At 36.9% G+C, this 14,118-nt stretch overlaps 3 protein-coding genes across 3 annotated transcripts; 1 reads left to right on the top strand and 2 right to left on the bottom strand.

The window, feature by feature from the left end:
* On the top strand, nucleotides 1-1,644 carry LOC121982355. Its single transcript, XM_042535374.1, has 5 exons — nucleotides 1-193; nucleotides 317-390; nucleotides 661-772; nucleotides 905-1,219; nucleotides 1,361-1,644. The coding sequence occupies exons 1-5, from the start codon at nucleotides 77-79 to the stop codon at nucleotides 1,526-1,528; spliced, it is 786 nt and encodes a 261-aa protein (XP_042391308.1). The 5' UTR covers nucleotides 1-76; the 3' UTR covers nucleotides 1,529-1,644.
* On the bottom strand, nucleotides 1,572-9,080 carry LOC121982354 (cyclin-dependent kinase C-2-like). Its single transcript, XM_042535373.1, has 13 exons — nucleotides 8,922-9,080; nucleotides 8,693-8,826; nucleotides 4,547-4,628; nucleotides 4,349-4,439; nucleotides 4,215-4,244; nucleotides 4,004-4,113; nucleotides 3,836-3,908; nucleotides 3,634-3,754; nucleotides 3,389-3,506; nucleotides 2,692-2,831; nucleotides 2,538-2,595; nucleotides 2,361-2,431; nucleotides 1,572-2,288 (listed from the first exon to the last, which is right to left on the bottom strand). The coding sequence occupies exons 2-13, from the start codon at nucleotides 8,800-8,802 to the stop codon at nucleotides 1,733-1,735; spliced, it is 1,560 nt and encodes a 519-aa protein (XP_042391307.1). The 5' UTR covers nucleotides 8,803-8,826; nucleotides 8,922-9,080; the 3' UTR covers nucleotides 1,572-1,732.
* Nucleotides 9,081-10,784: 1,704 nt separating this feature from the next.
* On the bottom strand, nucleotides 10,785-13,837 carry LOC121982353 (serine/arginine-rich splicing factor SC35-like). The gene is made up of 8 exons (XM_042535371.1): nucleotides 13,673-13,837; nucleotides 13,508-13,586; nucleotides 13,347-13,426; nucleotides 13,168-13,234; nucleotides 12,458-12,529; nucleotides 11,413-11,625; nucleotides 11,168-11,342; nucleotides 10,785-11,075 (listed from the first exon to the last, which is right to left on the bottom strand). Exons 1-8 carry the CDS (start codon nucleotides 13,746-13,748, stop codon nucleotides 11,070-11,072), a joined length of 768 nt encoding a protein of 255 aa, XP_042391305.1. The 5' UTR covers nucleotides 13,749-13,837; the 3' UTR covers nucleotides 10,785-11,069.
* Between the last annotated feature and the right edge of the window lie 281 nt (nucleotides 13,838-14,118).

Here is a 14,118-nt window from a genome sequence, read left to right as displayed (position 1 = left end):
TCCTCTCCTCTCCTCTCGTTCGACTCCGCTGCCGCACAAAAGAGAGAGAGAGGCTAAGAGTAGAACGTCGATCGGAATGGATCGGAATCTGCCGGTGAGGACGTCGCACAGCTGCATGGCGGATCTCCTCGCGTGGCCAAACGAGCCGGCGGAGGAGCCATCGCCGACTCCCTCCTCCCGCCGGAGCTTCAAGGTAGTTATCACCTTTTTTTTCCCATTTTGATTAGATTTTTGAATTCTTTATTGAGATTTTTGGGGTTCTACGATTCGCTTGCTGAATTAGATTTCTTTTCTCCATTTTCCTCCCTCCCTGAAGCCGGCAGATAGGATCAGCCCGGCCATGTTCGGCGCGCCGATGACCAAGGAGGAGGCCGAGATAGTGAACAAGAGGTGAGATTGCTATCCATCGGTATCCTGAGCATTCGAGTTTGGATTTTTTTTTTTTTTTTACACAAAAAAAAAAAATCAAGTGGAATAAGTCTGCTTTAATTGTTGCTTGCCTTTATTTTTACTTCATATTTTGAACGGTTTCTAGTGCATTTAGTTCATATACCGAAGTTCTGCCCAATCAATGAGATCAATAGGTTTTGTTCATGAATAGAATTTGAATATTTTTCATTGCACGATCAAGTTATGGCATTCTACCTTTCTTGCTCTTAGGAGGTCCTGCTCAGCTCTGAAACTGCAAGATATGAACGGCAATGGTATTTTTGCCATTGATGACGACGAACATAATGCATCCAACCAGAAGACTAGCATTCGAATTTTTCAGGTAGCGCCTCTTGTTTCATGTACTTGAAATTTCAGTTTAGTTTACCATTCCTGCTGAAACAAAAAAGAACACGAGAGAGAATTTTCATACCATTAAGTTATCTAACCGTTTTCTTTCTGAGTTTGACCTTAGAAATCTATGGGTGCGATCAGCCAAATATTGCTTGGCACGGAAGGGGTAGAAACTCCGAGAAAACCTACATCTTTTGCTGAGTTAGCAAAGCAGCGCGAGCTGAGAGGGACGATAGAGTCTGAGCTGGAGCAACTTCAAGTGAAGAAACAACTCTCTGAGGCAAAATGCAAAGAACTCAGTGGGAGTGGCATCTTCGCCCTTCCACCTGAGATTCCACAAAGGCATTTAGCTGCACAGGACCAGGAACTAAGGAACAATTTGGATTTCGAGCCATCGCAACTGCAGACGAAACCGGCATCAGTGAATTCACACCTTGTAAGTGAAGCAGACCATGGCTGTGTTTGTTCTTGATTTGAAGTGGTTCGATACTTGCAATATTCAAAGTTCTACATACTTGCAATATTCAAAGTTGTACATACTGCTTTTGTGCTTTCTGCCAATCCGTTGCTGATCCAGGTGGATGCGGAAACAATCACCAAGAAAGCGAAGAAAATCTGCAACCAAAAGTTCAAAGATCTGATGGGGAATGATACATTCAGGGGGGGTGCTGTATCCATGCCTGCTGAGAAACAACTGAGCTTGTCAAATGTAGAGAATCATAGTAGTACAATGGCCTGGGTTTAGTATATTGGTTTATACTAAACCAATATAATAAAAACTCTATTTGTGCTAGAATGTGTTTCAGCACTACTCTTGATAAAATTTATTGAAATTGAATAATACATATGATTCCACAATCATGATTCTGCTGGCATATTTGATGTGTCTAATTTCTCATACTCAAAGTGAAGATAACAAGAAAAACTTTCATCAATTGCACACATTCAACTACTGCTGCCACCCACCATATTGTTGTTGGTTGCGGTTCCCACTCATGTTGGAACCTCTACCTCCCCCTGAGGCATTGTAGGGACCGCCTTGGGGGTAATTAGGAGTGCCGACCCCATAACTGCTACTGCTTCCGCCACGCGGACCAGCAGGTCCAGGTACACCACTTCCAGTGTAAGGCGGTGGTCCGCGGCCTTGCTGGGGATACGGGCCATTATTGTACCCGCCACCGCCTCCTTGACCACCTCGATTGGGGTTGTAGCCGCCACTTGGGTTGCCGCCCTGTGGATATCTGTTAGGACCGCCGGAGGGGCCTCGTGGCTTGCCGTAATGGTGGCTGGGACCGGGTGGCATTGGTGGTGGAGCATTGTGAATGGGCTGGTTCGGACCAGGCCGGATCTGCGGGTGTGGTTGCCCAGTCTGTTGGATGGGAGGTAAGCGACTGTGTGGCTGTGGATGCTGTAGCTTCTGTCGTTTTGCAGTTTCCTCCTGCTGCCTCTGCTGCTGGCGCTTCTTCTTGGTTTGAAATTCATGCGAGGATTCGTACTTCGGCAAACTGTATCATCAAAATGATAAATGAATTTCGCATGATAGCATATGATAAGGACCAAGCCAAATGACTAACAACCTTTTGGGGTCACATGGTAGAGGGTCTGTCCAAAAATATTCTGCGTCAAGTGCGTCCTTAGCAGAAATCCTCTGCATAACAAAACAGAGATCACCAAACTACCGATAGACAAAACCAAAACCAAAAAGGTTACAATCATTGTCCAAGAATATAAACAGAGTAGAACAGAGGTGTTACCTGGGATGGATCGAGGGTTAACATCCTTTCAAGCAACTCCAAGGCATGACGATCAAAACTGTGGAATTGAAAGGCTTTATCCAAATCAAGCAATCAAACCTCACCAAAAGTAGAACATCTAAAAAGTTACAAGTTGTAGTGAAGTACAACTTACTGTTTGAAAGCATCCCTCACCCGCCTCTTTATTGGGCGCGAAGGCTTGAAATTGTTGTACCAAGGCATCTTGGAAACACCAGGCCAGATGACTTCGTCAGGAGTTCCACAAAGTTCAAATATCTTAGAGAGCTGCTCTGGCTGCAGTGAAATAGTCCATTAGCTATATTTCATTTTTTGCAGCATGAAAAAAATACTTACCAGAAGAGAGTATAAAAAATAATCGAATAGAAATGAATCAGCTAAAAAAAATCATTTATAAATGTCAAGTTTTTCACATCATTTGCTGTGGAAGTTTACAACTTCGCACTTGAGTTGTTTAACTTGTTGCCAAAGGATATGACTACACCCATAGTCTTTCCATCAATCTAGTGCATGCATTTGAACAAGGGAAATCAAGAAATATTACACACTTTCGAGCACATACACCAACTAATGATGAATAAATGCTTTCTTATATCTCTCAACACTAATTTACAATTTTATTCATCATATGGCAAGCATTTGAAAGTATTTGCATAAAAAGAATAAAATTTGATTTGAGAACATTAAAAACCCTAGAACCCTTTAGTAAATATGTTTATCAGACTACCAGCATTTTATAGAGAGGGCTAGCTGAAACCAAATGTTAAGTTACAAAAGAGAAGAAAAAAAAAACAGCCCAAATATCATACATGGTTAAGTCAAGCAAATTATACCTCATTCTTTCCAGGTAAGATTGGTTTTCCATGAAGAAGCTCAGCAAATATACAGCCAACAGACCACATATCCACAGCAGGGCCATACTTGGTAGCCCCGAGAAGCAACTCCGGAGGTCTGCCATAAAGAGAGATGATTTAAACCATATTAACAAAGAAAGATGAAGCCTATTTTCAATGAAAAACACAAGAGAGTGATACACATGGAAGCTGGCAATGTCTGAGTGCAGACCTATAGATCTTACCTGTACCATAATGTGATGACACGGTTTGTAAGATTGCCATTATGGTCACTAGAGAATGATCGTGCAAGACCAAAATCAGCAAGTTTTAAATTGCCTTCATTATCAATTAAAAGATTGGAACCTGGCCCAGTACACATAACATATTATAAGAGTTCAAAAAAAAGGGGCACAGTTCTATGGGAAATTTACTATTTTAAAGTACCTTTAATATCGCGGTGGAGTACTTGATTGATATGGCAATAATGGAGACCTGTGAGCAGCTGACGCATATAACACTTGAATGGCAAAAAACAATTCAACAATTAGTACACAGTTTTAAGTACTTAGAAACATTAGTTGTGCTACTTAAAGTAAATATTTAACTTTTCACCTTTATTTGAGGTACTGTAAATCGCATTCCAGGTCGATCTGCCAGGCCAGTCAAATCATGGTCCATATATTCAAAAACCATATAGATGCTTCCTTTGTACTTGTTACCATCTGCAGTATACTCGTATCATAAGAGACTAGAACTGGCATATACAAAAGTATACTGAAGCTGCAACTAACCACAGGCATCCCTGTATGGGAGTCAAGTTTACCTTGTTTTCCCTGCTCATCCTTCTCAGGACCTAAGAAAATTTCCCAAAATTTTCATATTAAAATTGTCCAGACAAATTCTCTCAAACAGGAAAAAAAACAAAAGAAAGAATTAGAATAAAGATATCACTCCAACCTGGAGAGGTCACAATCTCTTTCAGTTGGATTACATTTTGATGGTGAAGTTTCTTCAGAATCTTTATTTCTCGTATGGCAGTAATGGGGAACTGGAATATCAAAGGGCTGGATTAACTATTGAAATATATATCCAGGACAGAAAAGATTATATATTGACTCAAGGAATCCCTCAAAAGAATAATCCACTAATGTGTACCCCTTCTCTTTCATTGTCCATTCTAATTTTCTTCAGAGCAACAATCTCCCCAGTTCTCATCTCTCGTGCCATGTATACTTGCCTGCAAATTTATAGCAGCACAACAAACCTTTATTTTCAAAACCAACTGAAACAATCATGAAAACATAAATCTACAACACAAGGCAAACAAAAAACATATTTTAATTTCAACCAAAATACAATTGGGACGACTCAAATTATTTATCTCAGTAAAGATTAAATTGTATAACAAGCATCAAGACAGAGGTGTATTGTATGTAGGGGCCTGGCTGGGCTCAAGCCCAGCCAAGACACATAAGTTGCTTTATATATAAAGGTATATATATATTTATACGATCCATCTACTAAAAACCTATTGCAATTCCCTTCTCCCAAAGCAAATCGGCCACTACTAAAACCCTATTGCAATTCTTTTCTCCCAAAGCAAATCAACAAAACGAAAAAAAAAACAAGAACGACAGAAAGTGAGAAGAGTAGAAAGAGGTAAAAAAATTTCAATCGTTCACTAATCATCTTCTTCTTTTCCTATCCCTCCTCCTCCCTCCTCCTCCTCCTTCATCACTGAGCTTTGCCTCTGCAACAGCACTTGCTCCTACCGAACAGCCAAAGGATCTGCGAAGGTGACACGCTAACACACCTCCTCATCTGAAACTCCACCGTGCGGCTGTTGCACTGTTGTTGGTGCTCTCTGCCTCGACCTTAATTTCCCCAATGCCCTTGATCCTCTTCTCCTGCCCATCTTCAGCCTTAAGTTGTGCGACCATGAGTTGATTCATCTGATCATCTCCACTCATCTTTGCAGCCTACAACCCTACACTAATTTTATTGGAGTCATTCGGTGAGTTAATTCTTTGAATGCACTCATTTACTTATTTTTATTATTAACTATGGTATTTGATAATTAATATTCCCTATTTTGGTTGTGAATTTGTGATTAAAATTTACATTGTTTTTTTACAATTTGCATTTGTAAGATTTGAAACTTTAATTTGTTATAGTAGTAAACATTGCTTCATAAATCAAAATCATAATTTAGAATTTATAAATGCATCTTTTATTAAATCCTTTTGAGTTTTTTTATCATTAATATTATGTTTATACTGAAATAAATGATGAGTTAGGAATTGTCTCTCTATAAGTGAATCAAAATGTCAAAAAGAAGTATCACGGATTATTTCATTCAAAAAAACAGTGAGCAATTATCAAAAAATTCAAATACTGCAAATAATACTCCTCGGTCAAGTTCAAGATCAACATTAGAAACCAAAAAACTCAAACTCGACAATGAAGTTGCTCTTGATCCGTTAGAAGGAACTAACACATATTATGAGCGAGACCCTAGGAAACGAATTGCAATTTGGGAATATCCATGTGATAAACAAGATGAGGTTCGGAGAGAATATGTTGATATGGGACCGTATCAACCCATTTATGAATATCCACTTGTTGATTTTAAGAATCAAAAGCGCAGTTTCGAGTCTTCTTGGTTCGTAAAGTTTCCATGGCTCGAGTTTTTTAAAGTAAAGTGCATTTTGTTTTCCATGTTATCTTTTTGATATTCCTTCATCGCATCATATAAAATTTATAATTGAAGGATTCAAGAATTGGAAAAGAGTGAATTGCAAAACATGTCCATTGAAAAGACATGAAGGGAATTGCAATTCACTACATAGTACTGCTATGCAAAAATGGGAGGGCTTGGAAAATGTAACTCAACATATTGATAGAAAGATGAATATACAATCCGAAAATATTATAAAGCAAAACAGATTGCTTCTAAAGACATCAATTAGAGCTGTGAGGTGGCTAGCATTGCAAGGGTGTGCATTTAGAGGACATGATGAAACGATCGATTCTCATAACCGTGGAAATTTTATTGAATTGGTCAAATTTCAAGGAGAATTGTGCAAAGGAATTGGTGACATTATATTAGATAAAGCTGCTAAAAATGCCAAGTATATATCACCGTTAATTCACCAGGAGATACTAAAAATTATTGTTGATCTTGTACGAATTAAAATCCGTGATGAAGTGGGGGATGCTAAATTTTGTATTCTTGTTGATGAAGCACTTGATGAATCTCATAGATCACAAATGGCTATTGTTTTGCGGTACGTAGATTGTGATGGGTTTGTTAGAGAGAGTTGTTAGTGTTGATGACACTAATTCTTTGACTTTGAAAACACATATATGTAACATCTTGACACAACATAAGCTTTTGATTGAAAATATGCGAGGTCAAGGATATGATGATGCTAGCAATATGTGGAGAGAATGGAATGGATTACAAGCACTATTCCTCAAAGATTGTCCGTTTGCATATTATATTCATTGTTTTGCTCATCGACTACAACTTACTTTAGTTACAGCAGCTAAAGAGGTATCAGATGTATGGCTATTTTGTTCCAAATTAAGTTCAATTGTCAATTTTGTTGGTTCTTCTTCAAAGGGGCATTCTCAATTGAAATCAATTCGTGGAGATGAAATCATTGATTTGATAAAATCTGGAGAACTTGGGACTGGTACTAGAGTCAATCATGCTAGTACTTTGCAACGACCCGCATATACTCGTTGGAGTTCACATTACACTTCTCTTATTCGAGTTATTGAATTATTTGGTTCAATTTGTACACTTCTAGAAGATCTCATGGGAGGGAAGTTGACCTTTGGTATTCGTGCGGAGGCTAAAGGTTTGCTTAAAGTGATGACGACATTTGATTTTGTGTTTATGTTATTGTTGATGCATAGAGTTTTAAAAACATCTGATATTTTGTGCCAACATTGCAATGAAAAAATCAAGACATTTTGAATGCAATGAGTTTAGTCGCTACTACAAAATTGCTTTTCCAAAAAATGCGAGATGATGAATGAGATGATTTTCTGTGGGGTGTGAATAATTTTTGTGATACTCATGATATTGAAGTGCTTGATTTGACTAATCATTATATTGAAGGTACTAAGCGTTCTTGTCAGCAGAAAAATCAGTTTACAGTTGAGGAATTCTATCATTTTCATGTATTTAATGTTGTGATTGACAAACAATTGATGGAGTTGAATACAAGATCTACAAGATTTACTGAGGAATCAATAGAACTTCTTACTCTATGTGAAGCCTTGAATCCAAGTGATGGTTTCAAATCATTCTCTAAAAGTGCAATTTATTCTTTAATTGAGAAATTTTAACCTAGTCATTTTTCCAAAGATGACATGAAACATTTGAAGACTCAATTGGATCATTACAAGCTCGATATATTTGAGGACCCGAGGTTTAAAGATGTCAATTCTCTTCCTAAATTATGCCTGGTTGAAACAAAGAAGTCAAGGATTTATTTCGTTATTGATAGGTTGATTCGTCTAGTCTTAACTCTTCCGGTTTCAATGATTACAACAGAACGAGCATTTTCAGGGATAAAACTTCTCGAGACACCAATTCGCAACAAAATGGAGCAAGAATATTTGAACAATGCAATGGTCTTATATATTGAGAAAGAGATAGCTCGTGAAATTGATATAGAGTACATAATTGATAGAGTTGATCTCTTGAAAAATAGAAGGTTGCAACTAAAATGGTATTTTATTTAAGTTACATCTCTTTCGGCAAAAATTGTACTTTTTTGTTTATGCATATTATATCATTATTAACACTTGAACTTTTGGCAAACACTTATCTAGATTTGATGATTTTATGGAGAAACGTGTGGTTTGCACTTAAATTTTTATATTATGTTGAAAATGATATAGTGATTTCTAGTTTAAGATTTAATTTTCCAACCCCTCCTATTTCAACATCCTAGCTACGCCCCTTCATCAAGATGTGCAAAGTTGTTACTGTCCATGGGTGATGAACTACAAGGAAGCAAATTCAACAGCACCAAGGAAAAAAAAACTACTTTTATGTAAATATTTAACAAATCACTCAAGGAAACACTTCGTGTAGCTAGGATTCTCAAACTCAACAAATTAGAAGCATGTTTAGGAGCAGAAAATCGTACACACAAAAAAATAATAAATAAAGTAACAAATTTCTAAAAGAATTCATAAAGAAAAATAATAAAATCGCCTTTTCGAGTCTACAATTACAAAGAGAGGATGAAGGTGAGGACTTTGCAGCCACTCGAAACTCACCCGTACGTTCCTTCACCGATCTGCTCCAACTTCTCGAAGCAGTCGACGCTGCGAGAACCCCACGAGGGGGACTCACCCAGATTCAACTGTCCAGGAGCGGCCCCAGCCATTCGAAGACGCCAGAGCCTGAAAACCTACAAGGCAAAGAGAGGATCAGCTCTTCTTCCCAAAAAAAAATCGAAACGAGACGTCGTAAATCGAAAAGCATCAAGCATCGGGAGGAACCAACCTTAGGGTTTTGGAGCAGAGCCGAACGAGGAAGAAGGGAATCGCAGCGCAAGCTAAACCGATCGCAGTGTGGGCTGAAATAAAAACGAACCCCAAATCTGACACTATTTAATCCTTCGGATAAAGTATCAATTTCCAAATTTCTAACTGTTCTGTTTGGTTAACGAAATCAATCTTTGTCGGCTTTTTTTTTATATCTTAGTATTTTATAATGCTTTAAATTGGAAAAAAAAAACCAAAGCTGACAAAAATTTAATTATAGAATAACATAGGAAAACGATAATAATTATTTTCAAAAAAATAATTTTTCAAATAAAATGTACAATATGCTTAATTTTGTATATTAAAGTAAAAAAATGGACCAAATAATTATTAAATTTAATTTTTATTTAAAGAATATGGTAAAAAAAGAATGAACACAACTGAGTTTTAATATGAGAGCCCAAAGACTTTAAATATAAAGTCGATGGCATGTAAATGAAAGAATTAAACAATTATCAATCGTTAATTAATTGAATATTTCTTTCTACGGAGAATAATTTTTTTTCTAGTTTCTGCAAGCTTATATATTATGTTTACAGATACGTTTTGAAATTTCAATTGGTGCAAGAATGTTTCACATCTTAAAGCAATCTAAAACATCTCCAATCAATTTTAATAAAAAGTTGACGAGCTTCAAATCCTTCAATGACATAAAATCTTGTTTAGAAATAATAAATAAAATTTAAAAACTTAAAGATTGCATCAGGAATCAAGATTATTTTTTTATTGGATTAAAATTTATAATTGCTTTAAGGTTCTAGGATCAATCTCTTGACACTTCAGGTTGCATCTCAAAGAATCCCTCAGTATTGATGTAAAATTCTAGCGAACAAGCATAAAAAAGATGAAACATATAAGATATAAATAAAAATAATAAATTTTTTTTTAAGTAAGATATAAGCTGATACAATATTTTCTGAAAGCCAAGCACTACCAATTCTTATTTTCTATAAGCTTGTGCAATCTCATTATCTCAATGTCACTCATAAAGTAACATACTAAAACTCTATATTTTGAGAAAAAAACAAATTTAAATACTTAATTAGAAATAAAAAACATAAAAAGGGTCAGGTAACTAAGGAGTGGCTCGAGAATTATCTACCAGTATCAACATCAGCTCGCCCAAAGCGGCAAAGCCTAGATATTGATTCTGCCCTAACAAATTAGCACTTCACAGCTACAATCAATCTACGCTTGTAATTAAGAAAACCGTATGTAAAAAATTAGCAATCAAATGGTATGACCATAAGATAATGACCAAAAAAAACTCAGTGATTATTCTAACATCATCAGATGGTATAAGAAGATTCATACCCAAACCCCTACAAGTAATTGATGCAGCCATTCACTAAATCATGAAAATCAACCGCGCTCATCCCGCAACCCGGGCAAGGATTCTACTGCATCACATCCATGTGTAAATGGAAATCTTACTCTCTCAACAACATAATTAGTTGCTAAATGAAACCATAGGACTACATTTAGTGCCATAAGATATGGTCGTATAATGACTTTAGATCATCTAAAGTTGACATATTCTTACCAACTCAGAGACCATCGATGCATTCTACTGTAAGTTTCAGTGCATACTGCAACCTTGTCTCTATGCTACGTTGTTTTGACAGAAGACTTGTCCCAGGATCATCAAACGAACACCATGCAACCACCAAAAAGGCCGGTTGAACAGCATCATCAACAATCACCACATCAACAGCATCATATCATCAATTTACTATCAAGTTCAAAAATCATCAGCAAAGGAAACATGCTTCTGATATCATCTTGTCACAAGCCACATCAGCACGTTTCACGAACAGATAACTAGAAAATACACAACGGAGTCCATTATGAGTCGTGATGACAACGAGTGAACAGGTTCAAAAGAAGAAAATAAAAAAGAGGAAGAAAACAGAGAATCAAGTTGCACAAGAACATAAAACAGTCCAGAATTGAAGCTGCAAGTCCCAGAACCAGTTTAACACTGCTAACTACATTTTTAAACTAAGGGAATCTGATAAAGATACGACAGGTAACCTTAATAGAAGTCCAGTGGACTCAGAGTAAGACGATATCCATGATAAGCATTCTTCAAGGTCTACGCGGCACATCAATTCTGTGAGACAAAAATAAAGATCGGAAGTGTAGTTGCAAACAAAGAGGGAGAGTGAGTAAAAAACGAGCTAAAAAGTACGAAATACTAAGCACCTCATTTGAGCTGCGAGGTGATGGACTCCGGGAATCTGCACGGCGGCCTGCAGGTGAAACACTTTTTGAAGGCGGAGATGTTGCATCACGTTTCCCTTTCTCAGGGCTAGAAGGAGGGCTGCGACGGGGTGATGGACTCCTTTCAGGGCTACGACTTTGCTTCCTTGGGGAAGCACTGTCAAAGGGAAAAAATGTTAAATTTTGCACGACACATTATTAACAAAAAGACACCTTCAAAATGCCACCTATCATAAGAGACACTCCTGCTCCGCCGACCATCTCTACCACGGCCTCTGTAATAATCAGGACTTACACTGCGACTTCGGCTTCGGCGGCGGTAATCTTTCTCATTGTCATTGTTCCTATCACTCTCATACCTACCTTTGCTTCGACTGCGACTGCGGCTGCGGCTGCGGCTGCGCCTCCTATACTCTCTATCTCGGTGACTGTCTCTATATCTAGTAAAGAAATAAATTGCATTGATCAAAGTGGGGAAAGCTAAAAAGATCATAAACCATCCAGAACCTGAATTGCATGGTAAATTAAGGTTGCATGACTTGACAAATGCAGCTTTGTAGCTAAACAAAGTTATACGCTAAGATAATATTTACAGCTAAAACATAAAAAAGGTTAAAATTGTTCAAGTTTTCATAAATGATTAAATGAATGAAGACTAAACATGGCAATTTTAGTCAACAAATATTGGCAGATTGTTAAGGCATTGAAATTACAGAAATATGCAAGTCTTGACCAAAACAATGGCGCCTTCTTCAAGTTGCAAAAATAAATTTTTAGCCAGTGGGTTGAAAACTTTTAGTGCAATTAATAAAGACGGTCTTTGGTCTTTACCAATCTTTATGCCATTAAACATTATAAACAAGAGAATACAAAAGAAAGCAGAGAAATAAGAGTCTTGAAAAGGGCAAAAGAGAATAGTACAAAATATACTGAAAAAACAACAAGTTTAGATATTTGCTCATCGCTGGTTCCTCCAGCATACTTTTACATAATTCAAACAAAATTAATTCACTACTACAGCATCAGGCAATTTCTTAGATTTAGGTTCAAATGACATCAATCTATATGACTGAGGTAATCTTGCAATAACTTGAACAGAAATTTGAAATATTCTGTATTTTTTTCAGGAGGGATAACTCTAAAAAAGATAATAGCCATTCCATATCAACTATGTGAGTTGAAGTGCTAACTAAGAGAAAAACCACAAAGGTACACAAACTTTCAAAAAAAAAATTGTAAAATATCATTCTGATTGACATAAAAAATCATTACCTAGGCCGAGGGCTACGACTTCTTGACCTTCCTCTTGTCTTTGGAACTGCTTCCATAATTTTTCCTTTATGTCTGGAAAAGATTTAAAAAAAAAAGATACATACAACTTATTAGATTTCATGTTAAACAGAAAAGAAACATCACATTGCTTAGTGTTTACATCCATAGAAGATGAGAGACACCTCTACAAATTGACGAGATGCAGTCAAAAGGGCAGCATTACACTATGAATCGTTAAGAGATTAACTAAACTTGTAAAACTCTGCACAAAACTAACAATGTGTGAGGAAGAACCTCAAACAGTCACCCGCTAACCTATTGCTAACAATGGGATAGTAGTTTAGAACATCAAAGGCTGCTTGAATTTATTAAATACTAAAAATTCTTTCAAGTATACTTTGCATTTATGGTGCAACTTGTGTTCCAAACAATCATATAAGATTTCTGATGACAGCATTAATATCCCTTGTCTTTGTCTAAGTAACTAGATGCACATCAAAATCAGATATACAATATCAGAAGTGTTGGAGTGGCAGTACTCATGTCTTTAAGATATTAAAATTTGGACCACTTATTCAGTAGATTTGTTCAAGTATTGTAAAGGAGATATACAAAATAATTCTTAAATGCAAAACCTTGCAGTTATTTCTAATCTACTGAATTCAAGTGACAAAAAATCACAAAAGAATACTAGCAGTTCCATAACTTACATACGCTCAGCATTTGGTCCATATTTTGCAAACTGAACCATAATATTCCGACCATCCACATTCCTCCCTACAATATCCAATAAAAAATAATAATCAAATTCCAGGTTACTTTCCAGAAGATCAAACATCGTCAGAAAAAAAAAATTATCAAAACCAAAAATAAAGTAGAAGAAACTTGCCATCAAGTCTATCGACAGCCTTCTGAGCCTCATCAGCATACTTATACCTCACAAAAGCAAACCCTCGTGAATCTCCAGTCCTTTGAGTCGCCAAAAGACGAACAAACAATTTAGTAAACAATTGAAACTCAAAAATCGTATCAATAACAGCAATCTCTCACCTCCGGTCCCTTGGAATGAACACGTCAACGACTTTCCCGTACCGATCAAAGAGAGGAAAGAGATCATCGGCAGTGGTACCTAGCAATTCGAACAGAACGCGAGTCAAAAACTGGATTCCCATCAAAACCAGCAAGAGAGTCCGGGGAGAAAGGGAAAACACTCACGGAAGCTGATGTTGAGAACGAGGAGGGAGTAGGTGTCCTTGATGTCCGGCGGCCCTGATCTCCCGAAGTGCGACATGGGTAGCGACGAGACGATTCGGATTTCTAGGGTTTCAACTTTCAGGTAGAAGACTGGCGAACGATGCGGATGGGACACAATGGAGTATGCTTAGGATTCATATCGGATTAGGATTCGGTTGGTTGCTAAATCCGATGGAGCAGCTTGAGTCAGTTTTGGATAGATTTGATTATATTGGTTGCTAAATCTGATATTCATAAACCCGCAATTCACTACTGATCCGATTGTGGAGTGTGGACAAGTTGTCAAAATTGAGAGTTTAAATTGTCAGAACAGTGATAAAATCGTAAAATAGTAAGATAACTAATTATAATTTTAAATTTTTAAATAACCAAATACTTGTCATTACAAATCTAATATAAATATAAAT

This window comes from Zingiber officinale, chromosome 5A (assembly GCF_018446385.1).
Source record: "Zingiber officinale cultivar Zhangliang chromosome 5A, Zo_v1.1, whole genome shotgun sequence".
Classification (NCBI taxonomy): domain Eukaryota; kingdom Viridiplantae; phylum Streptophyta; class Magnoliopsida; order Zingiberales; family Zingiberaceae; genus Zingiber; species Zingiber officinale.
This window is presented reverse-complemented; position numbering and strand designations above follow the sequence as displayed.